Genomic DNA, 26,489 nt, shown 5'->3' on the forward strand with positions numbered 1-26,489 from the left:
TTCCCTCAGTATTGCGTTGATGGCCCCGATGTGCTGGGCCGGTGTAACCACTTGATTCTCTGCTTCCGTGTCGGCGTGCGCAGACGCGCTGGTCCCTTCGATAGCAAACACATCGCGTGGTGTGCTTGTCGACGATGAACCCTGGTCCTCGAGCGAGTGTAGGACTGATGGCTCGTGGGGATTGACATCGATCACCCCAACGAATCGGTCTGAGATGACCGTCGCTCCTCGTTCCTTGTTCACATCTCTAGGAGAGATTTGTGACTGCTGGACCTTAGGAGGCGACGTCTTCATGGCTTTGAGAAGAATCTTGCAGCTTGAGAGGTCGTGATTCTTTGTCTTGTGGATAGGACAATAGACATCACGAGTTGAAGAAGTACGCTGAATTCCACGCTCTTTGCAGGCACGGATCTCAGCTTGTGCGTTGAGAAAAACCCAACAAGCTTGCAAGGTGTGTTTCCTGGTTTTGTGAATAGGGCACCAGGACCTTGTCGCCTCGGAAGTTGTCCTTGTCGGCTCGTGATTCTTGTCGGAAGGACAAGATTTGGCCGCACTAGGATTTTCCTCTGGCTTGGATGTCGTCGACGTTCCGTTCTCCGCTTCTGCGGGAGGATCCTTTGGCGTGGGGTCGTCCGGGGTTATGGCCACGGCATTCTCATTTCCGATCACTGATGGACCAATCGAGACCGGCACCGTGGTGTAAACCGGGAAGACGATTTCACCAACTTGAGTCCACACCAGTATTATTGAAGTCGGAACTCCTTGGTTGACGCTGGGGTCGACGCTGTTGTTGACGAGACTTGACGACATAGTAGTAGAACCTTGAGCACCAAGTCCCCCTACCTGGCGCGCCACTGTCGACGGGGGATACCCGTAGACCGGATATAAAGGGTATTGGGGCACGCTGGTATGAGGATCTACGTAATATGACATCAAGCAAATAGAAAACAGGGATTATACTGGTTCAGGTCTCTTGGTAGGTAATAGCCCTAATCCAGTTGATATGGGATTATATGATGGAAATCACAGATTACAAAGGGAACAGTGGAACTCGATGATACCGACGAGACCGTAGTCGAGTTGGTTCGACTAGATCCCCCGGCGACTTGGCTCCTGTAGGCTCCGACTTCGTAGGCTATGGTGGTTGTCTCGTCTGTGAGATTCGATGCCTTAGGTCCTCCCGGGGGGTCCCTTTTATACCGCAGGTCAGGTGGTTTCCAAGTAGGACTCGGAGACATCGGACCCTACACGATACAGTGACGACCCAGTCCTATCCGGGTAGGAATCTTTCCATCCGTGGACTCCGTGATGAATTTCTTTTGCGCATACAGAGAACGTCCGTATACGTGCAGATATACCATATCGATGTATAGCGTATATTCAAGGGTAGATGGTATACCTTATCCGTAACCCTGACAACTATACTATTAAACTTGCTCTTAGAGCAGGTACAATAGCCGACTATTAGCCAACTATAAATATATTTTAATAAGATAAAAGATGAGAGAGAAGAGCAGCGGGCTACAGATCTATAGCCAGCTGCAGCACGGACTCCAAGACGCAATGTGTGTATGACAGGTGGGACCATATATTAATAGTATAGTAAGCAACTATTATATGAATTGGCTATAAGATTGGCTATATATGAATTGGAGTTAGTAGTGGGCTATACTATTGAACTTGCTCTTAGGAACAGATAAGGATCAAACAAGCAAAACCATTTCTAATTTCTTGACGGGCCAACACAGCTGCAGCCACCGTGTGCGCCTAGCAAATTCCAATACCCCGCTTAACAGCTTCACTTAAACGTTAAACCCCCTCAAACCCCCATATTAAACTCCTCCACGCGCCTCCAAACTCGCACGCTTCTTCCGCGGGAAGCTTCTCGAAGCCTAGGTAGGGTTTTGCGCTCGCTTCGCTTCCAACCCACCCATGGCGGGCGTCGAGGCGGCACTGCTTCCTCCGCCACCGCCGCCGCCGCAGGCGAGGTGGGCCTCCGTGGCGGCGACCCTGCTCCGGCTCCTCGCGCTGGCCGCTGACGTCCTGGTGTACGGCCTCCTCGCCGCGATGTGGCTGAACAACGCCGCCTTCGCCGCCGCCATCTTCTCGCGCTGGGCCAGCGGCGAGGGCTCCACCACCGTGGCCATCTTGTCGTGCTCGGCCAGAGGCGAGGGCTCCGCCGCCGTCGCCGTCGCCGCCGCCACGAAGGTCTTCTGGGCCTCCTTTCTCGCCGTGGGGGTGTTCTTCCCGTTTGCTGGCCCTCTACTGATGTGGCGCCTTGGGATCGGGCCTCCGCCTCCCCCCGAGACCCGTGAGGTGCAGCGACCTCCGCTCTCCTGATCTCCTCTCGCACTCTCCCCCAAATTTCCTTCTCCTGGATCATTTCTAAGGTTTGGATCTGTGGATTTCGTTTTTTTTTTTTGTTGTTGTTGCTCATTGCAGAGTGGGAGTGGAGGACGCGCCGCCGCGCAGCGTGGTCGTCGTGGCAGCACTGGCCCGGCGAGCCGCCGTCAGGAGGGAGGCGGGCGACCCGTCGCCCTTCTCTTCATGTTCTTCTCTTGGTGGGTCGCGTTCGCCGGTATCCTGCTGCAAGAGCTCGCGCCTGAGAAGGCGTCCTGTCAGGAGAAGGTTGGCTCCGTGCTTACTGACATCGGAGGCTTCGCTAACTCTGTTCTGGTGTGCTTCGTTTTTTTCCCCGACTTGGTGATCTTCCTGATGAGGGATTCGCGGAGGTGAAGTGTGCCGGGATGGGATGGCCAGGGTGCCGTGTTGAGGTATTGCTTCCTTAATCTCTGCATGATATGATAATCATCGCCAGGTCCAGGTGATTTTGTTGGTGCAGTCTTGCCATTTGGTTGCGAGTGTTCTAGTGTTGATTTTAGCATGATGGATTTGCTTGTGCTGATAGAGTGGTCGGTAGAAACTGAAACTCAATTGGAGCCTTGTATGATGTGGCATCTGTTTGGGTATAATGTTCCGTTCACATGTACAGATTTGTTGGAGCTGATGCATATGTTAATTTGGTCGTGGGTGAGAAAATTGACTTTGGAATATTCTGATCTGTTCTGCTGTTATCTTGAGAAAATAATTCATCCAATTTGATTACTTGATAATCCATCTAGTTTAGCATTGACTAGGCTAGGCTGTTACTGTAGAGTGTAGAAGCTAAAATTAGCTTTACTGAGGATAAAAATCTCTGCGAGAATAACTTTGTGATTTGGGAACCATTTCATATTTTCACTGTGTCTAAGACTCTAATACCTCTTCTGTGTGAAATACCAATATCTAGGACTTCATGTTTCCTTTTTGTCAATAGAAACTGAAAAGCATAAGTGGCAGTGGCACAGTGAACTACAAGTAGATCAGAGAAGGTGCTATCATAGATTTATGCTATCTGCAGACAAATAGTACTAGAAGTTGATGGCTTATTCAAGAATATGAAGAAGAAACATCTTGCAGCCGATTATTCGATTGATTTTCTTAGTTTACAAGTATCACAATGAGACTTAGTTATAGCTTGTGATGGATTGTTTTGTGCCCTTAAATTTGTCATGTTATAAAATGAGAATGCTAAAATGGAAAATCCACTGGTTTAAACCAAACAATTATCAGGTAATTATTTGCATCGTCAAATTCCAGTTCAAGCGCTTGATTTGTTATCATAATAACGGATTGCTGGTATTTACAATCTTAAACATTCGGTTATTCCTTACTCTGTGGTTAAGCTAATGCTGTTCTATCTTGTTGCATTTTCAGTTCTGGAACACATGGTTTTTTTGTGTAGTACAAAGTGCTTTGAGCTGTTTCTCGAGAAATCTGATGTGTGACTGCAAGAAGCTACTACCTGTTGCAGTTTACCTTCTGAAGTGCAGTTTTACCTTCACGAACTTCAGTTTTGATTTTATTTGGAACGTGAACTCAAAATGCTCTGCATATGGGCATATGGCCGTCTTTAAACCCTACTGATGTATGTGACATTGTGACCTGCATATGACTGATACTACGGCAACATGTTTTTCTGCTGTAATGGTTTGATAACCACTCCTCATCTCGGTTGATTGCCGACATTGATGTGTTCCTTAGCTCATGTCAGCAACTGCCTGTCACTAAATCATGATCTGCTTTGCTGAATACTAGAAGGAATATATCTTAAGCTTAATTATTACTGGCAATGGCACCCTTGTTAATGGCTTGAGTTGTGCTTTCGCCTGGATATGCATCATACTCTACGTGCGTGGCTCCGTGTTTGCGTCTGTTGCCTCCTCTCTGCTCACAGAACAGAACAGAACAGACTAGACTACTCAAGCAGAAAAAAACCAATCCAACTCTCACCGCCACAATTATGGTGTCCGATCTGGTTTTTTTATCATAATCTATTATATTATTAAAACAGCTTTGAAAAGAGACACCACATTCACTGTGGGTGCTAGAAATTCCCACATTAATCCGAGAAAAATAAAAAAAGAAAAAGGAGAGTCTAAGTAGAAGTACAATTTAAAAATAGCTAAAATTCGAAATTAAAAATAAGCAATATTGAAAGAAGTTTTCATATAAGAACCCAATACGAGATTAATCAAAATTTGAAATCAAAATAAAATAAAATCCAAAATTAGAAAAGGAAAGGAGAGTCCAAGTAGAAATACAATTTAAAAATAGCTGAAATTCGGAATTAAAATAAGGAATATTGAAATAAGTTTCTATATAAGAACCCAATACGAGATTAATCAAAAATTAAATAAAAATAAAATAAAATCCAAAATTAGAAAAGGAAATGAGAGTCAAAGTAGGAATACAATTTAAAAATAGCTGAAATTCGGAATTAAAAATAAGGAATATTAAAAGAAGAGTTCATATAAGAACTCAATACGAGATTAATTAAAATTCGGAATAAAAATAAATAAATCCGAAATTAGCAAAAGAAAATAAAATAAAAGTTCAAATAGGAATACAATTTAAAATTAGCTGAAATTCGGAATTAAAAATAAGCAATATTGAAAGAAGAATCCATATAAGAACCCAATACGAGATTAATTAAAATTTAGAATAAAAATAAAATAATATCTAAAATTAAAAAATTAAAAGAGAGTTCAAGTAGGAATACAATTTTGAAACAACTGAAATTGAAAATATAAAATAAAAACATTAAAATAACACAATACGATATTAACTATTTTTTAAAAAAAATTGTGAAATTAGAAAAAGAAAAATAAGATTTCAATTAGAAATACAATTTATAAATACCTAAAATTTGTGATAAAAATAAATATTATTAAAAGAAAAGGCCATCTAAAACACATGATGAGATAAATTACGTAACATGCCTATAAAAGAGTAGAGTGGTGGCGGTTGATACGAGATATAAAAATTGTTAATAAAACACCAAATATAATCCTAATGACGATTAAAAGGAGGGACGTCAGGCAGGCCGTGAAGCAAACGTGTAAGGCGGTTGCCAGGACTTCTAGAAAGTAAAAAAAAACCCCATTGATAATCATATTCAATTTTTAAAATCTCAATGACAATAAAAAGGAGAAGTAGCGGGCGGGGTGTATAAGAGTATAGTTGCAGAGCTGCCGACAGTTGACGGGACTTCTAGAAAATAAAAAATAAATTTCAACGATAGTTATGTTCGATTTTTAGAATCACAATGACAATAAAGAGTTGGCGGCGGACGGGCTGTAGAGGGGCATAGTGGCATCGTTTGATGGGACTTCTAAAAATTATAAAAAATTTCAAGTTCAATTTTTAAAGGTTTGGAACTTCTAAAAAGTAAAAAAAAAACAAATGATAATCATGTTCGATTTTAAAATCTCAATGACAATAAAGAAGGGAGGCAGTGGGCGATCTATAGAGGAGTACAATGGCAAAACCGCTGACGGTTTGGCGGGACTTCTAGAAAGTAAAAAATGAACCCAAACGATAATTATGTTCGATTTTTAAAATCTCAATGGCAACAAAGAGAAGAGACAATGGACGGGCCGGAGAGGAGTATAATGGCAACATTTGACGGGACATCTAGAAATTATAAAAATAAAACCTAACGTGACAATAAACTCTAAAAACTATAAAATCCAATTTTTAAAGGTTCTAAGAAGAATAAATAGAAATAGTGGTAGATTGAGCAAGCAAATAAAGAAGAAGATGATATAAGTGGTAGCAACTGGTGTGACTTTTGAAAACTATATAATTAGAAACACGAGGATGATAAGGTTTGGTCTTTCAAAATCTGAAGACAATGAGATAGCTAGATAGCTATTTAATAAATTTTAAGTAAAATCATACTAAAAAATATATGATTTTGTTTGGGTGCTAGCCGCGCAATTGCGCGGGCCACCCAGCTAGTTTATTTTATATCATTTGATTTTTGAGTCGTTAAGGACACATAATTTTTTTTTTTTACAAATAAGCATATGAATAAGCGAAACAACAGGGCTAATTTGGAGACAACCAGATCGGCGCCTCGTGTACGCCTAGCAAACAAGGCGACCGGATCGGGCAGCACAAACCATTTCCTCCACCTTTATTACACTATGCTTAATTAAACCCTCCCTTAAACCTCCCTGTCTTCCTTGTGATACTCCTCTCCGCTCTCCCACGCTCCTTCCGCAGGAAGCTTCTCGAAGCCTAGGGTTTCGCGCTCCCTTCCTCCCATCCCATGGCGGACATCGAGGCGGCGCTGCCTCCGCCGCCGCCCCAGCAGGCGCCGCCGCAGCCACCGAGGTGGGCCTCCGCGGCGGCGGCCCTGCGCGGGGTCGCTGACGTCCTGGTGTACAGCTACGTCACCGCGATGTGGGTGAACGCCGCCGTCTTCTCTCGCTGGGCCTGCGGCGAGGACTCCCCGGCTGCGGCCGTTACCATGGACTCATGGAGGTCTCCATGGCCACCGTTCTGGCCATGGGGGAGCTCACGCCGTTCGCGTCGCCTGTTCTGCTGAGCCGCCTGCTTGAGCGTCCCGAGGCCGCCCGTGAGGAGGTGGGGCTTCCCCCCCCCCCCCCCCCCCCCCAAATTTCCTTCTCCCGGATCATTAAGGTTTGGATTTGGATTTGTGGATTTCGGTGCTTGCTCGATCGTTGCAGGGTGGTGCCCGTGGTGGTGGTGGCGGAGGCGGCGCCAAGGCGCATCTGAGTCGCCGTGACAGTAGCGGGGGAGCACGCGGCCGTCAGGACGGAGGCTTTGTTGGACGCGTCGTCGTTCTCTTCATGGTGTTCGCTTGCTGCGTTGCGTTCGTCTGTGTGATGCTGCGGGATTTCGCGCCGGAGAAGGGGTCCTGCCAAGAGTGGGTTGGTTCCATTCTTGCTTACATCGGAGTCTTCGCTGGCTCTGCGATGGTATGCTTCGTCGCTGCTCCCAACTTGCTGAACTTCGTGACGAGGGGGATTCATGGCGGAGGTGAAGGGCGGAATCATTGATTTCTGAGGTATTGCACCCTTAATCTCTTCATGGTCAATCACCATGATTTGTTGATGCGGATCGAGTAGTTGCAAGCCTTGTCGGATTGTTTGATACTTTGATGAATTGCTGATGCTGACTGTTGCATAGAAACTAAAACTCAGTTGGAGCTTGTTTGATGTGGTCTCTGTTTGGATATAATGTTTCTCAGATGTACAAATTTGTTACCGTAGAGCTGATGCGTATGTTAATTTGGTTGCAGATGGCTTGAGAAAATTGGCTTTGGAATGTTTGATTTGATTTGCTATTACATACACTCTGTATTGAGAAAATAGTTCATCCGATTTGTTCACTTAATCCATCTAGCATGTAACACAACTGTATGGCCCAGACTAAACTTATGAAATTAATATTAGCTTTTTATCAGTATAAAAATCGCTTCCAGGGACCAATTTTGTGATTTGGGAGATCTGTCTAACCCCTCTCTTGTGTGAAATACCAATCTATGACTTAATTTCATTTTGTCAAATTGTCAATAGAAACTGAAAAATATCTGTGGGCACATTGAACTACAAGTAGATCAGAGAAGGTGCTATCATAGATTTATGCCATCTGCAGACAAATAGAAGTTAGTAATAGCTTAATCAAGAATATAACAAAGAAACATATCTAGCTAACCTCTGCCTAGGAAAAATATCTTCCCAGGCGGACCGCCGGCCCGCCTTCAAAGATCGGCGATCTTCGTAGTCGTTGGCCTACCAGCGGAGCCGCTGTCCGCCTGGGAAGACGTGTTTTGGCCGCCAGCGAAAATGCTTTTTCTAGTAGTGCATCATGCCTTCAACAAATTGATTGATTTTATTTGGTTACAAGTAAATGCCATATTGAAACTTGAGTTAGAACATGTTATGTTTCGGATTAGTTGATGCACTTAAATTTGTCATATTACAAGGAGAGTGCTAAAACGGAAAATCCACTGGTTTAAACCAAACAATTGTCGGGTAATTGGACACGCATCATCAAATTCAATTTTGAGCGCTTGATTTGTTATCATAATAGTGGATTTCTGGTATTTACAATCTTAAACATTTGGTTATCCTTTATGTGGTTAAGCTAATGATGTTTTCATCTTGTTGCAATTTCAGTTCTGGAATACATGCTGTTTTGTAGTACAAAGTGATTTGAGTTGTAACATGGGAAATCTGATGTGCGACTGCAAGCTCCCCGAGACTCCGAGTAACAGGATGTGAAGTCACTGTGATGCTACTACTTGTTGCAGTTTACCTCTTCACGAACTTCAGTTTTGAATTTTTGGAACGTGAACACGGAATGCTGCGTTTGTCCCCATGTCTTTATACCCTTCCGAATTACTGATATGCTTATATGGCTGATACTGCCGCAACGGCAACATGTTTTTTTCCCCTGCTGTAATGGTTTGATAACCGCTGTTTATCTTGGTTGATTGATTACACTAATGTGTTCCTTAGCTCATGTCAGCACAGCAACTACCTGTAACCTGTCACTGGATTATGATCTGCTCTACAGAATGTATTTTTTAGATAATGATGTGTTCTATTTAATTAGATCTACACTATGTTCTTGAACACTTCTATGCTCTATAGAATGTATGATTTGCAATATAAAAAAAATGAATGATTTGCCAATGGATATGCATCGTGTTGTGTTGCGCGTGTTGGCAAATCATACACTTTTTATTACACTGATGAGTTTAGCTGCCGCTTGGATATGCATCGTGTTGTGTTGCGTGTTGCCGCTCCGCTTTTAGGCTCTCATTGGTGCCCATATTTCCTATTAAGTGGAAATGGTTTATTAGAAAATATAAATTAATTTATAGGTAACATTTATATATGTATTCTTAGCGACTTAAAAGCTACTAATGTTAAAAAAGAATCATGTTGAAAAAACTTTAAAATCAAATTTAAAACTAAATTTCAAAATTCAGATTTTGGTTTTGGCTTATCAGGGCAACCAATGAGTCTCTTACAGAACAGATTAGGATCTAGGAAAGCCAATTAGCCAAGCGAGCCGGCAAAGGAGAATGTACACAGCTGCGGCCACCGGCAGATGACCAAACGAGACAATCTTGGGGACAACCCGGGCGGCGGCGCCTCGTGTGCGCCTAGCAAAATCCCCTCGCCCGCCTATCCAAAAGAAAATAAATAAATAAATAAATAAATAATAAACTCGATCGGGTCGGGCACAAACCAAACCATTTCCTCCCCCGCTTAACAACTGTACTGCGCTTAATTAATTAAACCCCCTTAAACCTCCGTGTCTTCCTCGTGTTAACTCCTCCACACGTCCAAAGCTTGTCCACTCTCTCACACGCTCCTTCCCTTCCGCGGAAAGCTTCTCGGAGTCTAGGGTTTCGCGCTCCCTCCCTCCCTCCCCTCCCATGGCGGACACCGGAGCGGCACAGCCTCCGCCGCCGCCCCTGCGGGCGCCCGCCGCCGTGCCGGAGACCCTGCGCCGGCTCCTCGCGCTGGTCACTGACGTCCTGGTGTGCTGCTTCCTCGCCGCGATGTGGGTGACCCCCGCCGCCAGCGCCGCCGCCGTCTTCTCCCGCTGGGCCTGCGGCGAGGGCTCCCCTGCCGCGGACGTCGCGGCGAAGGTCTCCGTCGCCTCCTTCCTGGCCACGGCGGCGCTCGCGCCGTTCGCCTCGCCGGTTGTGACGTGGCGCCTCCTTGGGCGTCCCCGCAGGGGCGGCAGGGCCCGTGAGGTGCGGCGCGTTCCTCTCCTTCCCCAAATTTCCCTTCTCCTAGAGCGTTTCTGAAGTCTGGATTTGTGGATTTCGCGGTCGCCGCCGTGCAGCGCGGTCGTGGAGACGTCACCGGTGAACGCCGCCGCCGTCAGGAAGGAGGCCTTGGACGCGTCGTTCTGTTCGCGCTCTTCTCTGTCTGCTTCGCAGTCGTCGGTTTGCTGCTGCAAGAGCTCGCGCCGGAGGAGAAGGGGTCTATACAGGAGAAGGTTGGCTCCGTGCTTGCTGACATCGGGCTCTTTGCTAACTCCGTGATGGTATGCTTCGTCGTTGCTCCCAACTTGCTGATCTTCCTGGCGAGGGATCGGTGGAGATGAAGGGCGGAATGGGCAGGGTACCGTTGCACAATCGATTTTCGAGGTACTGCTCCCTTGATCTCTGCATGTTTATCACCGATTCACCGGTGCTTGTTGTTTGATTGTGTTTACTTTGCTGAATTGTTGCCCTGCTAGGTGGTAGAAACTGAAACTCAATTGCAGCCTCTTGTGTGATGTGGCATCTGTTTGGATATAATGCTAATATGGTCGCAGATTTCTTGAGAAAATTGGCGTTAGGATATGTTCTGATTTGATTATGTTTCACGATTCATCCAATTTGTTTACTTGTTTAATCCATCTAGTATATATAACACGAGTGTGTGGCCTAGGCTAAACTGGTAGAAACTTTTCTGATGACAAAAATCACTTCCAGCTTGACTTTGTGATTTGGGAACCATTTCGTTCTGTCTAACCCGTCCTCTGCTGGACTTTATTTGAATGGAATCTGAAAAGGCATATGTGCAACTACAAGTAGTAGACCAGATAATTATAAGGTGCACCTTCGAACCAATTGGCTTTAATTCCCATCCTGAGAGAAAAATGGGCAATAGAATTGGTAAATGCCAGGATTGAAGCTTTAGTTGAGCTTGTGTAGCAGCTCCTAGTTCACGCTCTTAAATTTAAACCAAATGATTGTTGGATAACTGAATTTGCATCATCGAATTTCAGCTTGATTAATTACTTGATTTCTTGTCATGGCATAGGGTATGTACAGCCTTTAAACATTCGGTAATTTCTTCTGTGGAAAAGCTAATGCTGTTTTTTTTCAATCTTACTGCAATTTCAGTCAGGAATACATGTGTTTTGTGGTACACGAGATTTGGGTTTGTCTTCTATGGGAAATTTGATGTGCGACCGCAAGCTGTCCGAGTAACTATGTGATCCGACTTTTATGCTACTACATGTTGCAGTTTCCCTTCTGAAGTGTTTGCTGAACATGCCATGGCCTAGGGCACTGCAATTGTTATGTTCTTACATGTATTTGAGGTTTTGGGGCCTCGCTCTCACGAACATCAGTTTTGATTTTGGAACGTTAACTCAGAATGCTGTATTTGGCCCGTAGTTCGGCTCTGCGTCAGGCCGGCAGCTCAGGATTATGATTTGGGTGATAGTTAGCCCATGGTAGCAAATACCATCACTGGAATTATGTTTTGAACCGGGAAATGTAGGTTACTGGAAGTGCTAGTGATGCGCATATTTTGATTTGTTGAGTTGAGCTTGCGCTTGAATATGTATCATATATTCATGTCTGCGTGTTGTTGCTCTGCTGTCGAACAGATTGACATCAATTGAGCTTGGCCGACCTCACAGGTAGACGGCCCTCGTTGGTTGGCAATGAGCTCATTATAGGGGGGTGGGGGGGGGGGGGGTAATACTAAAACTTTTACATATATATTTTTTACTCGAAAAAGATACTCCCTCTGTTCCGTAATAAAATGGCGAAAATTTGTGCTTAAAATACTTTAGGTAATAAAGTAAGTAAAAAAATAATAATTTCAAATTTTTTTTGAGTAAAACGAATGGTCAAACAGTGCAAGTAAAATATCAAAATCCCTTATATTAGGGGACAGAGGGAGTAATTTATATAAAAAAATTATAGAGTGAATTGCATATTGGACCATATCTTTTTACCAAAGCTACAACTTGGACTAGGATTAAACAACCATTTTCACTTTAGACTAGATATCTTTATCTTTGCAACATATTTCACTTTCAACCGTCTCCTCTAGCTTTTCTCTCTTGCTGCTCTCCTCCAAGAGCCACTATGAACCACTGAATCTGAGCAAGGCAGATCGAGCTCAACATTTGCCATGCCCATACAGAGCTCTTCTCGCTGATGCTTGGCCACAAAAAAAAAATGAGAGGTGAAAATGTCCATGATCTGCACACTCACTGACTAGTCTCCTCGCAGGTTTCGATCTCCATCCTCCCTGATATCAAGCTTTGCCTCCTCCATTATTCCCAACTCAAGCTCCAACTCTTTTTCTGCCTCAAAGCTCGAGCTCTACCTCCTCTGCTGCTTGAGCTCAAGCTCCAACAGTCCAACTCCATCACCTAGAACTTGATTCATTCTCTGTCACCTCAACCTCGAACCCCTATCTCTTTCTCCATGCCCCTGACATCGAACTCACCAAGCACACCTCTCAAATTGCTGGCAGTTTGGAGCCTACTCCCTCCGTCCCAAAAAAAGACAAACCCTGGTTTCCATGTCCAATATTTGACCGTCCGTCTTATTTGAAAAAATCATTAAAAAAATTAAAAACATAAGTCACGCATATGCTCTGTCAAGTAGCAGAGTGTGGTTCGAGGTGACTGGAGATTGGGAAAGAGGAGCTTTGTCTGTGTGAGGGAGAAATAGGCTGTGTTTAGTTCAGCGCAAAGTTTGGATTTTGGTTGAAATTGGAAATGATGTGACTGAAAAGTTGTGTGTGTATATGACAGGTTGATGTGATGGAAAAGGACTAAAGTTTGGATCCAAACTTTGGATCTAAACACAGCCATAGGCTCACTGGAGACATCACTGAATATGGCTCACCCATTAATAGTCCAAATGCAAAATTTGGTAACAAAATCTAGACCTAAGTGAAAACATTTGCTTATACCTGGTCCAATATGCAAACAAGGTAATAAAAACTAGTCCAAAGTGCAATTCACTCAAAATTATATATATGTTTTCCAACTTAAAAGTGAATGCTGAAAAGGATATTACATTGAGAATATCTTAACATTAACGTTTTAAAATTTAATTTTTGATAACTGATTCCATATAAGGCAAATGATAAGATTAGACATTATTTTGAGTGTTCAGCCTAAGAGTAAGGAACGGCATATTTGCTGTCACATCCTCCACATGCGTAGCCCAGGGAAGACCAAGCAGCCAAACTTGGTCACCTGTTCTTGGCCTAAAAAGCCTGTGAAAAGCACAAGTTCTGCTGGGAAGAGGAGAGAGAGTGTGTGCGTGGAAGTTGTGCCAGATCCGCTTGGCGCCAAACCGACCCCGCCTCTACCTTGTCACGGATAGGGCAGGGGAGTAGAGAGGCGAGGAAGACAAAGTGTACCACCGAGCTCAAGCCGCACTGTTGCCCTCCGATCTATGCCGCCAACGGGAAGAGAGGGCGCCGCCGCGGGCCTCGTTGCGGCCCCCAACTCCGCAGCTTCTCGCCGGCACACCGGCAGCGCAACCCGTCGATCCACACCGGTCGAAGCCCGTCGATGCCGCCGACAAGGAGAGAGGGTGCCGCCGCTGCTTGATCCGGGTCGCGCGGGGCTCGCCGGCCGCGCCACTGCTCGATATGCGCTGACCACGCCCCTCCCCCCTCCCCAGGAGAGAGGTGAGAGGCGGAGGGGGAAAGAGGCGCCGGCGGCAGGATCGCCGAAGGAGGAGGCCGGAGTGAGGACTAGGGAGAGGATAAGAGAGAGAGGTGACTGTGTTTATATATATATATATATATATATTTTGGACTTTAAGGTGAGGCCGGAGTAAGGACTGGGAGAGGATAAGAGGGAGAGAACTGTGTTTTAATATATTTTTTTTGGACTTTAAGGTGAAATATAAAATTAAAGCCACTTCTACGACCACTTGTGCTGTGAAGAATTAAGATTTTAGGCTTGTGACCCTAATCTACTGGCACTCTCAAGCTGCTCAAATGAGCGAGACGCAATGTGAACGCTCTTAGGGAGCGTACCTAGGCCTTAGCTAGAGCCTCACTGTTCATAGTATTCTAGTTATGTCGCTAATTAAGTAAGGAGTATATATACAGTGTTCTCTACGTACTTAAAAAATTTGGGCCCCTAATTTCTAAGGCCCGAACAACCACACCGTGCACTTGATGATACATTCATGTCATAAATATTTGATATTTTGAAGTAGGATTTTTGAAGCTTGGGACATGAATAATTTCTGATGTTGGACTTACCTACCATGGATCATCACAATTTTGGTTCTAGTACCTACCGTGTCCAAAAATTCTACTCCGTATATACTCCCAAGCTTTACGCTCAGTAAAGTAAATTTTGTACGCTTCCGAGTTCCGAGCTCAGCTCATGTCGTGGGAGGCCCCCCGTGTACAATCTTACGGGTACAAATTTGGGAAACACAGGTCGACCCGGGTTCAAAGCTTCGTCTTGTCCAAGTCCACAACCCAACCAACGCCACAGCTCACAATCCCCCCATTCCCACGCGCTCCACTACGCTACGCCCAACCCCACCCACCTAGGGTTGCAATGGCGGCGCCACCCCGCGCCCGCGGCCGCCGCCCCCTCGCCGCCAGGGCCACCGCCATCCTCCACGCGGCGCTCCGGCGGGTGTCCTGCAGGGTCGCCGCCACGGCTGCGGCGGCGGCGCCTCCTCCGCAGGGCCGCCGCCTCACGGCGCTCCACGCCCTCCTCGGCGCGCTCTGGGTGGCCAGCGCCCTCTACATCGCCAACGCCGCCGCGCGCTGCGCACGCCTGGGTGGCGCCTCCCTGCTGAGCGACGACCGGTGCCGCGTCTCCCTGGAGTACGCGCCCGCCATCGTCCTCGCCTCCCTGCTCGCGCGGAGCGTCCTACGCCGCCGCGAGGCCAAGGAGGAGGTAGGTGACTGGCTGTCACACGATTCGATTTATCGCGAGTATTTTTTTTTCTGCTCGTTTGTGGTGACCTGGAGAGCTGTGAATCTTTCCATGGCAGCTTGGCGGCGGCGGAGACGGTGGCGGCGATGCCCTCTCCAAGAAGCTCTCGTCATCCGTGGAGGCGCCGCACCGCCCGCAGCTTGACGAGGAGACTGAGTTGCAGATGCTCTTAGTGTTCGTCTTTACACCCTCTCTCGGGCTCACCCTGTTCGGCTCGGTTCTGACGCTGTTGCCGCCTCCCGATCCTGCCTTGGTGCCGCTCGGTTCCATCATGGCCAATGTTGGGTTGCTGGGCGTCTCCATTACGCTGTGCATACTTGGCATCCCGTACTCGATGCTTAGGCTGAGGAAGGCGCTCAGCGTGAAGGCCGGAGGCATCGGGATGGTGTAATGGACGAATGCCACAAGGTAATTGACTCACGCTACATTATATGATGTTGAATTGGTGATGAATTCCTCGCAGTGGTTAAATTTTTTGGTGATGAATGGTGAGTTCGCTTTGTCTGCTCTATTGTATTATTGTTTGCTGTACCAAAATCAAACGTTAGATTCTCGATTGACATGTAAGGATTGAGATTGTGAAATTTTTGGGCGTTGATAGCTGTGGCATCTGTTTGTTTCGGTACTTACTCATGTCTAAAGCTATTTGAGACAGTAATTGTGTCCCTGAATCGTCGCCACATTATTTTCACTTTTTTTTTCTGTGTACCGTTTGCTTGTTGTTACCGAAACCTTTGCACTTTACCCGCAATATATAGGGTTACTTGGTCGATGTTACATGCAAGCAGCTCTATGTAGAACATTGTATGCGACGTCATTGCTTGGTCTACCGTAAATGGTGATGTGATTGAGTTACTAATATTAGCTTTTCAAGGATATAAGTCGCTTTCATGCTGTGTATTGCTTTGTGTATCCCTCTTCTATTCGTAAAATATCTATATAGCACTTTATTTCCTTTTCTTTTTCTCAAAGGAAGCTGAAAAGTGAATTACCTACCACTCACCAGTAGAGGGAAGGCAACATCGCAGATATACGCTCAGTGAAGAATCAAGAATTATAACATGACAAATTCATTGCATATATAGTGCATCGAATTTTTGGTCACTGATGTTACCAATTCTTTGGCGCATTGAGTTGTCTTGAGTGCAACATGGGCCAAAGAATTGGTAAATGGCAGCAATGAAACTTTATATAGAGCTTGTTTTGTAGTTCCTACTTCCTAGTTCATGCCCTGAAATTTAAACGAAACAATTGCCGGATAATTGGATTTGCATCATCAAACTTCAACTTGATTACTTGACTTGTTATCCTTATAACGGATTGATAGCATTTACACTCCTAAACATCCGCAAACTCCTTATGTGGGAAATGCTTATGCTGCTTTTATCCTGTTGCAATTTCAGTCCTGGAATTCACGGTGTTTTGTACTTGCTTTGGTTGTCTTCTGTGGGAAATTTGATTTGTGAACACAAGCTATCTGAGTAACAAGATGTGATGTTACTGTTTTGATACTACTTATTGCCGTTTTCCTTGTGAAGTGTTTGTGAAACATGATATTACAACTGTTCTTACAGGTACTTGAGGTTTTGTGGCCCCTCTCATACTTCAGCTTTGAACTTTTGGAACATTACCTTAGAGTGTTGTATTTTCTGCTGATGTCTAGCATTTATGTTGCGGCAACGTGTTTTTTCTGCTGTAAGCTTGTAAAGGTTTGATTGTGCATGCTAAATTGCTAATTAGCCAGTGCAATGGTGTTTTACGGGTTCAAAGATGTGCTCACTAGTACAGATCCTTCTATCTGTGACGGGTTTTAATATGGTTAGAAATAGTGGGCCGTCACAAGGAAGTCATCTCAATCGGGCCAAAAAGTGTCCGATTGAGATATGGTCGCACAGACATGTTAGATGGGCATAAAACTTAAGCCCGTCACGGATGACACCTATCAGTGACGGGCCGTAGTTTAGGCCCGATTGAGATAACATTCCATATCTCAAACGGGCCTAAAGTTGCGGCCCATCACAGGTGACCATCATCTGTGACGGGCACTAACTTTAGGCCCGATTGAGATAACATTCCATATCTCAAACGAGCCTCAAGTTGTGGCACGTCACAGATGACCATCATCCGTGACGGGCCACAACTTGAGGCCCGTTTGAGATAACAACTAGGCCCATCACAGATGACTCATCAGTGACGGGCTATATACTTAATCTCTATCGGGCATTAACTAAAGCCCATCACCGATGACTATTTTTCCATTTTTTATATGAAATGTTTATATTTGTAAGTTGACCATAGCAAAATAATTAAGTGCAGTATAATAATTCATTTTATGAGTCAAAATAATTTTACGGGTAGTAAACAATTTCAAATGGAAAAAATGTCAACAAAGTTGTATAACTTATCAAGATTTACAACTTTTAGTTTGGTCATTTTTCTATATAACATTTTTTTTGAACAGTTTGAATTTGAATTTGAAAATGTGAAAACTTCAAACAACATTTTCAAATACTAAATGATTTCAATTGAAAAAGTCATCAACAACAAAGTTGAATAACTCATCAGTATCTAAAACTTTTATTTTTGTTATTTCTTCATCCGACGAAATGTTAGTAATATTATTCACAAATTTTACATATATGTGTTATAGTTTATAAAACCAGATAAGATATATATCAATTTTGTGAACAATGTTACTATCATTTTGTCGTATAAAGAAATGACCAAAATAAAAGTTTTAGATCTTGATAAGTTATTCAACTTTGTTGTTGATGACTTTTTCAGTTGATATCATTTAGTATTTGAAAATATTGTTTGAAGTTGTCATATTTTCAAATTCAAATTCAAACGGTTCAAAAAATGTTATATAGAAAAATGATCAAAATAAAAGTTATAGATCTTGATGAGTTATACAACTTTGTTGTTGATGAATTTTTCAGTTGAAGTCGTTCACTGATCTAAAATTCTATTTGAACTTTTCAAACTTTGAATTTCAAATTTCAAATTGTTTAAATAGAGTTAGATGGAGAAATGACAAAAATAAAAATTTTGTACCTCGATGAGTTCTACAACTTTGGTTTTTGTGACTTTTCCATTTGAAATCATTTAATAACCTCAATTTGACATCCTGACCTAGGGCTTAATAGGATTAATTGAATACTCATACCAACAAGTTACAATTACTTTTCCGGAAGCTAATCTCCAAAGAACTTTGATGTTAAGCGTGCTTGGCGTGAAGCAATTTCAGGATGGGTGACGGACCGGGAAGTTTGAATTTCCCCTCATCTGTGACGAGGGATGGGTGACCGACCGGGAAGTGTGAGGGCCGCTAGTTGTGGCCCGATTGAGATAGGTCATCCGTGACGGGCTTTAATTAGGGCCCGATTGAGATAACTCTTCACATCTGTGACTTCTAGCCTGTGGCTTGACTCCTTTCGTTTGATGTTGGAATTTTTCTATGTTTGGTTTGCCGTGCACTGCCATCGTCATTCCACAAATGATTTATCAAACTATGGGCTCTTTTTTAAGATCAAATTATGGCCTCCTGTTCCTAGGGGTTAAGGGTTTGCAGATTTGGGGTCTAGGGGGTTTGGTTAATTTGACAGACTAATATTTCAACGATCATTTTATATTGTCAGCTGATTTTTCATTCTTCATGTTTGTCAATGCTATCTTTAGACAAATAAATGTTAAAAGCTTAGTCAAGAATATGACAAGGAAACACCTTACATAAAATGATTCAATTGATTTTCTTTGCTATTACTATTACACAGATGCACACCTTCGAACTGGTGCCTTTAATCCCCCATTGAATTTTGTTGACTGAAAAATGGGCCAAAGAATTGGTAGATGTCAGGATTGAAACTTTAGTTAGAGCTTACTATGTGGTAGCTCCTAGTTCATGCTCTTAAATTTAAACCAACTGATTGTTGGATAATTGTTGCATCATCAGATTACTTGATTTGGTGTCATAATAATGGGTTTCTGGTATGTACTCTCATTATACATTCGAAGCATTCGGTCATTTCTTATGTGGAAAAGCTAATGCTACTTTTTATCTTTGCAATTTCAGTCCTGGAATACAAGTTGTTTTTTAGTACACGAGCATTTTGGGTTGTCTTCTGTGGGAAATTTGATGCGCGACCTCAAGCTGTCCGAGTAACAAGATGTGATGTGAATTTTATGCTGCCACCTGTTACAATTTTACGTTCTGAAGTGCCTCACACACCACGACTGTTTTTACAAGTAATTGGGGTTTTGAGGTCCCTGACGAACACCGGTTTTGATGTTTTGGAACGCTAATTCAGAGCTGTATTTGTCCCTACCGATGCCCAGCATATAACCTATTCTGAGGCAACGTGTTTTGCTGCTATAAAAGGTTTGTTAACTTCTGCTTGTCTTGGGTGATTGCTAATGTTCTGCTCCCTAATTTGCCCGTGTTAGCAATTACTACATGTCACTCGATTATGATTTGCTCTGCAGAATGCATGTTTCCTGGCATCTGTTCCACTCTCTTTGTTCGAAAATAGATTAACCTAGCAAAAGATTTGAATCAACCAGAATAACAAATCTAAATAATCTGAATAAGGGCATGTACAATGGTGACTATAAGCAACAGTAGTCTTAAGATGCCATGTAGGATAAATCACACAAAGGTCACACTACCCACAGTGAAAACCACTCCAAAACGTATTTTGCTTATCAGCCCCTATCTATTTACATGTCAGCCCTTGCATTATCAAACCTATTAAAACTTTATATTTTGAACCCTATAGTAACTAAAAGTAGTATATGTACACCCTAAACAACTTGGGACCCACTGTTAGCCTCTTCCCATCGCCCTCTCTTTTTTATTCCCCCTCTCTCTCTCTCTTCGATTTCTTCTCCACCGACAGCCGCCGTTGCTCGGTTCTCTTCTCCTCTTCCCTCCCCTCGCCGGCTTCTCCCCTCCCCTCTCCGGCGTGAGATCGGCGGCGGGGAGCAGCGGTGGCGGCGTATCTGGCGGTGGGGAGCTCGCCGGCTGCTCCCCTCCCCTCTCCGGCGCGAGCTCGGCGGCGGGGAGCAGCGGTGGCGGCGTATCTGGCGGTGGGGAGCTCGCCGGCTGCTCCCCTCCCCTCTCCGGCGCGAGCTCGGCGGTGGGGAGCAGCGGTGGCGGCGGATCTAGCGGCGGAGGGGAAGCGGCGCGAGTCCGGCCTCCGCACCGGCAGCGGCGGGGAGCAGCGACGACGACCACGACGAGATGGGGATTTGGGGCAGGTGCAGGGGGGACCGGACGAGGCGACGCGCAGGGCTCCGACTCCTCCAACGCGAGGCTTCGGCTCGTGACTTCGTGGCTTCCGAGCCCAGGTGCGACGCTTGCAAGGGTTCCTCTGCAAGCTCGCTAACAGCCTGCGAGACCACCCGCGTGTATGCCAGCTAGGCTTGGCTCCGACGTGGAGGATTGAGACCACATGCCAGGGTCACGCGTTGTACATGACCTAAGAGGCTATCAAGATTCGTGTGCTAGTTTAAAAAAAAAAGTCATACGTGGTTCCTATATGAGTCGTGTCGTGTGTACGCATACAACTCTACCCCTCTTGTTAAAAAAGAAAAAGAATCTAAAAAAGAAAACGCCTCCTCCATTGCGTTGCGCTGCGCCCACGCCGCCGCCGCCGCCAGAGCGTGGAGGTAAGCCATGGAGGCGTCTCCCCGCGGCCGCCTCCTCGCCTTCGCGCCCACGCTCCACCTCCTCCTCCGCGCGCTCTGGGTAGCCGGCGTCCTCAACATCGCCAAGGACGTCGTGCACTGCGCCCGCCTGCAGAGCACCACCTCCGTCCTGGACGACCACCGCTGCAACCTCTCCCTCTCGTTCGCGCTCGCCATGCTCTTCATCTCGCTGCTCGGCCGGAGCATCCTCCGCCGCAGCGACGCCAAGGCGGAGGCGGAGGTAGGTATACATGATACATCGCCTCGCGCCCTGCTCGATCTGTTTATTCTGGTTACTTCTGATATTTCAATTTGGGGGTGAACTCTGCATCTTTTGCCATCTCTAGCTTGGAGGAGGTGAAGAAGACGGCGACGATGTGCTCCCCGAGAAGGCGTCTTCTTCCCCGGAGACGCATCCCCGTGCTCACTGGATGCTCCAGGGGTGGTCGCCGCGTGATGTGGAGGTCGGATTCGTGATGGGGCTCGCCTTCCTCCCCTACCTCTGGATCACCATGCTCGTCTCGCTCTTCCTGCTGGTGCCGCGGCTGCATCCGCCCCCACCTGCTGAAAGGGGGGTTCCTGTGGTGGAGCTGCTCGGTGACCTCATGGTCCATGTCGGGTGCCTCTGCGTCTCCATCAACCTGTGCAGCCTTGGCGTCCCGTACGCCATGCTCAGGCTGACGAAGGCGCTCGACGCCAAGGATGGAGACGCATGGATACTCTAATTGGGTAATTCACTTCCACATTATATATGTTTCTAATTGGTTTGAATTGGTGAAGAATGATGAGTTAGCAAATTAAGCGATTAGATTTTCGATTCGACAGGCTAGGAATGCGATTGTGAAAACTTTGAAATTCGCCGGTCCGATCGATGTACGTAGCATCTGTTTGGCTTCGGTGCTTAGTTTATGGGAGTCATATGTCTAAAGTTATTTCAGTCAATTATTATTATGTTCCTGAAATATCGTCACATTCTTTTTACTTTCTTCTTGTCTCTAGCCATTTGCTCTACTGTGATACCGTACTCTTCATTACTTTTCCTTCAATTTACAGGACTTCTCAGTACTGTTTAACATCAGGTTTTTGCCTCTACGGTTAATGCTAACTTCTCCATGTAGGAAATAGTATGACATCAACTTTGCTTGGTTTGCAACAAGTAAAGATACTTTGATAAAAGGATCATCACAGTAATGCTAGTTCTCAACTATATTCCACAAATAATCATAACCCATGCTGTCACAGTGATCTTGATAAAATAGCACGTTGGCACAATCAGTGAGGTTGAGTACGGGTCTGTTTAGTTTGCGAAAAGAAAATTTTTGGATGTCACATCGGACGTTTGACCGGATGTCGGAAGGAGTTTTGAACACGAATGAAAAAACTATTTTCATAACTTGTCTGGAAACCGCGAGACGAACTTATTAAGCCTAGTTAATCCATCATTAGCACATATGGGTTACTGTAGTACTTATAGCTAATCATGGACTAATTAGGCTCAAAAGATTCGTCTCGCGATTTCCATGCAAACTGTTAAATTAGTTTTTTTATCTATATTTAATACTTCATGCATGTGTCTAGAGACTCGATGTGATGTTTTTGGAAAAAAAAAAAAGAAACTAAACAAGGCCTACATTGAGGTGCGCGAATTGTTATTGAAAACTGTTAGGATACTTGTTTGGCAAGGACATTTCTGCAGCATTTTCTCGACAGTACCCCATTAACTTAAAGAATGAGACAACTGCTCCTTCAACATTTTCCCCCCTCACTCACTGTGTCACTTAGGTTGTACTCCCTCCATATTTTAATGTATGACGCCATTGACTTTTCGATCAACGTTTGACCATTCATTTTATTCAAAATTTTTGTGCAAATATGAAAATATTTATGTCATGCTTAAATAACATTCGATGACGAATCAAGTCGTAATAAAATAAATGATAATTACATAAATTTTTTTGAATAAGACGAATGGTCAAACGTTGGACAAAAAGTCAACGGTGTCATACATTAAAATATTGAGGTAGTACTGTTTATGACATATACACTTCCACAATGAACTCAAAGAACATTGTCCTGATGGAAACTTGGGTGTTTGGATGTAATTCACACGAGAGTCAACCATCTCTCGAATTGGTGTTTAGGCTATGGTGCTAATAAATTATATGTCCATTGGATGAAAAAACGTCCTAAGGAGGCAAGATGAATGTTTTGGTACATGCTTGTTCAATTGATCATTATTGGTATTCTTTCTTCAGAACTCCTTTTAATGAAAACTTTTGTCAATCAAAAAGTATGGTACTTAACTGTCAAGGGAAACTCTGTAAAAATTATAACTTATTTTACTTGACATGTTATATCCCTTGTTTCCCCTTATCCTGATACATAACTTCTAAGATCCTTATCGATGCGGCTCAAGGTCTGTAACCTTTGCATGAATTGTAACCTACTAACCTTACAATACTCGAGATTGTTTCCAGAGTTTACTGAATGCTGACCATTAATTAAAGGATGACAACAAATTACTCAGATGGAAAATATCCTGCTAAGAATATTAATTGCTAATCTTTGATCAAATCATATAGAAATGAAACCTATATATATTGGTTGGCAATACACAGACACGATGATTAATTTGGCCATCGCAAGTTGGTTTTAAACAGAGCCACCTTTTGAAACCTTGACAATGCAATCGATCTTGTGAAACTAAACTAAGCAGTGCGCCCTTAGTTCTTAATTACCTTTTTTTCCTTTGAGACTGACAAGCTATTTTTAAGAGCGTTACTGAAGAAAACTCCTTTAGATTGTGACATAGAACCATTTTTTTTTGTAATTACTGGTAGTAAATATGTGATTGCAAATTGCAATATGTTTTTGTATCACTTCCTTTGCTATTGCATAAAACTATTGGCCCATACACCCAACTTGGTGTTGGTATCACTGTTATTTTTTCTTGCCTTTTTACCCCTAAAAAACTTTGCATTGGATACACCAGCAGCCAATTGTGCATTACAGGTTCCCCTTCTTACAGAGTAATCATATGTTTGTATGAACTGCTAGAGTTTTTAATTCTTTGTATGCATATTGATTTGCCTTCAAAGAGCAAATAGTTTTAGGACATCGGACATCAAACTATATACCACGTCTTGAAGCAAGTATAGTCGCGTTCAACTACTATGTCTTGTTCTTAGTGTACATATTACAGATAAGATGTGAATATTTTCATACAGTAACTGTTGGCAGCTTTTTTTTTAGTTTCTGCAACGTGTTGGCGAAATGAGTTTTTTTGCTGCTGAGTAATTAAGACGATGGTTATGCAATAGGGGGTTTGTTTGGCTGCTGAGTATGAAGATGATTATGGGACAACTGTCGCTAAATGCGATTACTTATGTTTTAGCACAAACAATGTGATTGATGTAATGCGGCATCGGTTGTTGCTTCGTCTCACTTTTGATGAGGCCTATTCTGGATGTACGGGAATCTATTTATGCTTAGCTTTGGCCTTGCCATTGTTAAACTTTATTGCATGCGAATCTTATTGCCCCATCCTTTTGATAATACTTATGTTTGTAAACTAAAATTCGAATTTTAGAATTTAATTTTGGAGTTGATTTTATGTTTTTTACCATGATTTATTTTACACTATGTGCTTATGAACCGGTAAGGATATGTATATAAAAGTTTTACTCGTAAATATATTTTTTAATTTGCAAATAAACCATATAGATAAGTATAAGCAAAACGATGGACCTGTGAAATGTCCTCTTTTACTTTCTCTTATTAAACTCGGATATTGAACACATCCAACAAAGTATTCTAATATTAATTGGAGCATTTGTATTCGCTATTTAATGATGGGCTTACTTTTGATGTTAAAATGCTACATCGAGGCGCCTAAAAATCAGGCGCCTGATTTTTGGGCATTTCTTCACCAAGTAGATCGAAAATGTTTTACTAAATAAATTGAAAATGTTTCAATCTTTTAAAAAGCTGAAACACAACCAAATCACCTCATAAAACATTTTGCTACAACGTATGAAACAACGGTTTCCACAAAATCGGGCGTGTTTTCACCCTATATAAACAATGTTTCAGTAAATAGCGAAAGAATGTTTCAATTCTTAAGAAAAGTGAAACACGGTCAGATCACTAGATGAAATAATTTGGTTCAACGTATGCAACAAACAATCATTGCAACACTTAAACCCCGTGCACATCAACAAACCACGTGTCCATCGAGATGAAATTATTAAAACAGTATAAAAATCCACTGCAACATTTAGTACATACATAGTGAAACATCACGAGTATACTAGCTGAAATATTGTTTTTTTTATCTCAACTGAAACATTGTTGGTGGAACAAAACATGAAACGGATCACCCTAATAAGGCATTTTCGTAATATGCAGGTGATTTGTTACAACAGCGCGTGGTGGGGGTGGTGCGGGAGGCGTGGGCGCCTGATTTTTTTTCTCTCCCCATTGGGTGCCCGATGGGGAAGATTTTCCATGCTACACATACGTTTTTTTGGTACGATCTTGTTACGATAAGACGTAACGGCACAGACAGCAGGGGAACCTAACATGAGTGCATGACGCACGCGTAAGCGGCAGTCCAAGCGTGCTCATGTGCCCTAAAGCCCAATTCACCTCTAACTTTACGTTCACTACTCTAAACCCTAAACATGACATTCCCTATTCCATCTTTCATGTTCTGATCTAATCTGCAAGTCTGAAACTAATCCAATAGCATGCGCCATCGAAGACAAAGGTATGCCATCTTATTTACTTGATTTCCTTTAGCTTCACAATCATCTTTTCTGGTACATTAATCTCTCTCTCTCTCTCTCTCTCTTTCTTTTTTGTTCCTGGGCAATGTTCATGGCCATGAAATGCTTTCTTTATTATTATGGATTTAATCTGAAATTTTCCATTGCAAAACATATGCCATTATTTTTAATTTAATCTGAAACTATGGTTGACACTATCACTGTCCAAGGTGCAAGGAACATATTTGTATGCGTAATTTGCTTAACCTGCCACATGATAAATTCAATGTTTAGTGCTAAGTACAATTACTATACACAGTAAGATATTAGGAAGAAGATTGAGATTGCTTAAGATATGATTGAAAAGAAGATTGCTTTGGTTGGGTGTGCAAGCAAGCCAACGAGATAGCAGGTCAGGACGTCAGGAGCTTGGGCTATGGATATGGGATCAGCAGTGAAGGAGGGATCCGTTTGATCGTACAACCATCGTACGTATAGCAGCGCTGTTTGATTAATTGAACAAAGATTACATATACATGTGATGTGAATGCTGATTGCTGAATGGGATTGTGTTGCTTGTTGCTTGCAACAGGAAATCAACATTTCCTGCATTTATAAATATCGTGCTGCATTGTCTTGCCCGATCAAAACCATGAACACTAACCGATCAAGTTTTTCGTTGCTGACCTCGACTAACCACACAAATCTAGTCAAATATTCTTTAAATTCTTTTCATGTTATATTAATCCATGCCATCAAACTCTGTACTAGTAAATTTTATCTCCATTCCATTTGAAATCGAAGTACCAGCACATATGAAACCTCCGTTTATAGCGAAGTGAACATGATTCTACTGGTTAGATTTCCTGTGGTTAAACCAACCCATCCGATTTCAATTCCTATATTTGATATAGGTGTTCGCATTTACGGCTAATTATTTTTTTT

At 43.4% G+C, this 26,489-nt stretch overlaps 5 protein-coding genes across 9 annotated transcripts; all 5 read left to right on the plus strand.

Moving 5' to 3' along the window:
* Positions 1–1,860: 1,860 nt before the first annotated feature.
* LOC112939884 (uncharacterized) lies at positions 1,861–4,067 on the plus strand. Its single transcript, XM_026027491.2, has 3 exons — positions 1,861–2,316; positions 2,443–2,774; positions 3,757–4,067. The coding sequence occupies exons 1-2, from the start codon at positions 1,933–1,935 to the stop codon at positions 2,734–2,736; spliced, it is 678 nt and encodes a 225-aa protein (XP_025883276.1). The 5' UTR covers positions 1,861–1,932; the 3' UTR covers positions 2,737–2,774; positions 3,757–4,067.
* A 2,676-nt stretch (positions 4,068–6,743) lies between these two features.
* Positions 6,744–8,958, plus strand: LOC112936191 (uncharacterized). Its single transcript, XM_026019982.2, has 3 exons — positions 6,744–6,972; positions 7,077–7,417; positions 8,532–8,958. The coding sequence occupies exons 1-2, from the start codon at positions 6,865–6,867 to the stop codon at positions 7,407–7,409; spliced, it is 441 nt and encodes a 146-aa protein (XP_025875767.1). The 5' UTR covers positions 6,744–6,864; the 3' UTR covers positions 7,410–7,417; positions 8,532–8,958.
* Positions 8,959–9,701: 743 nt separating this feature from the next.
* Positions 9,702–11,711, plus strand: LOC4345584 (uncharacterized). The gene is made up of 3 exons (XM_015794170.3): positions 9,702–10,126; positions 10,219–10,525; positions 11,270–11,711. The coding sequence occupies exons 1-2, from the start codon at positions 9,803–9,805 to the stop codon at positions 10,480–10,482; spliced, it is 588 nt and encodes a 195-aa protein (XP_015649656.1). The 5' UTR covers positions 9,702–9,802; the 3' UTR covers positions 10,483–10,525; positions 11,270–11,711.
* A 2,915-nt stretch (positions 11,712–14,626) lies between these two features.
* On the plus strand, positions 14,627–19,493 carry LOC107277810 (uncharacterized). 2 transcript variants are annotated; one of them, XM_026027484.2, is made up of 3 exons: positions 14,627–15,054; positions 15,152–15,501; positions 19,166–19,493. In XM_026027484.2, exons 1-2 carry the CDS (start codon positions 14,707–14,709, stop codon positions 15,482–15,484), a joined length of 681 nt encoding a protein of 226 aa, XP_025883269.1. In that variant the 5' UTR covers positions 14,627–14,706; the 3' UTR covers positions 15,485–15,501; positions 19,166–19,493. The 2 variants fall into 2 exon arrangements, with proteins under 2 accessions (XP_025883269.1, XP_066159418.1); XM_066303321.1 differs by lacking the exon at positions 19,166–19,493 and adding an exon at positions 16,668–17,081.
* A 1,169-nt stretch (positions 19,494–20,662) lies between these two features.
* LOC9267039 (uncharacterized) lies at positions 20,663–25,324 on the plus strand. 4 transcript variants are annotated; one of them, XM_015793962.3, is made up of 3 exons: positions 20,663–21,019; positions 21,126–21,507; positions 25,186–25,324. In XM_015793962.3, the coding sequence occupies exons 1-2, from the start codon at positions 20,768–20,770 to the stop codon at positions 21,501–21,503; spliced, it is 630 nt and encodes a 209-aa protein (XP_015649448.1). In that variant the 5' UTR covers positions 20,663–20,767; the 3' UTR covers positions 21,504–21,507; positions 25,186–25,324. The 4 variants fall into 4 exon arrangements, with proteins under 4 accessions (XP_015649448.1, XP_015649447.1, XP_066169001.1 ...); XM_015793961.3 differs by lacking the exon at positions 25,186–25,324 and adding an exon at positions 24,031–24,335; XM_066312904.1 differs by lacking the exon at positions 25,186–25,324 and adding an exon at positions 24,099–24,292.
* Positions 25,325–26,489: the final 1,165 nt, after the last annotated feature.

The sequence above is a fragment of the Oryza sativa genome, chromosome 8 (assembly GCF_034140825.1).
Source record: "Oryza sativa Japonica Group chromosome 8, ASM3414082v1".
Classification (NCBI taxonomy): domain Eukaryota; kingdom Viridiplantae; phylum Streptophyta; class Magnoliopsida; order Poales; family Poaceae; genus Oryza; species Oryza sativa.

Coding starts and splice junctions, on each gene's coding strand:
- LOC4345584 (XM_015794170.3), top strand. CDS start 9,803: ATGGCGGACACCGGAGCGGCACAGCCTCCGCCGCCGCCCCTGCGGGCG. Junction 10,127..10,218: donor GGGGCGGCAGGGCCCGTGAG/GTGCGGCGCGTT, acceptor GCCGCCGTGCAG/CGCGGTCGTGGAGACGTCAC.
- LOC9267039 (XM_015793962.3), top strand. CDS start 20,768: ATGGAGGCGTCTCCCCGCGGCCGCCTCCTCGCCTTCGCGCCCACGCTC. Junction 21,020..21,125: donor ACGCCAAGGCGGAGGCGGAG/GTAGGTATACAT, acceptor TGCCATCTCTAG/CTTGGAGGAGGTGAAGAAGA.
- LOC112936191 (XM_026019982.2), top strand. CDS start 6,865: ATGGAGGTCTCCATGGCCACCGTTCTGGCCATGGGGGAGCTCACGCCG. Junction 6,973..7,076: donor CCGAGGCCGCCCGTGAGGAG/GTGGGGCTTCCC, acceptor CGATCGTTGCAG/GGTGGTGCCCGTGGTGGTGG.
- LOC112939884 (XM_026027491.2), top strand. CDS start 1,933: ATGGCGGGCGTCGAGGCGGCACTGCTTCCTCCGCCACCGCCGCCGCCG. Junction 2,317..2,442: donor CTCCCCCCGAGACCCGTGAG/GTGCAGCGACCT, acceptor TGCTCATTGCAG/AGTGGGAGTGGAGGACGCGC.
- LOC107277810 (XM_026027484.2), top strand. CDS start 14,707: ATGGCGGCGCCACCCCGCGCCCGCGGCCGCCGCCCCCTCGCCGCCAGG. Junction 15,055..15,151: donor GCCGCGAGGCCAAGGAGGAG/GTAGGTGACTGG, acceptor TTTCCATGGCAG/CTTGGCGGCGGCGGAGACGG.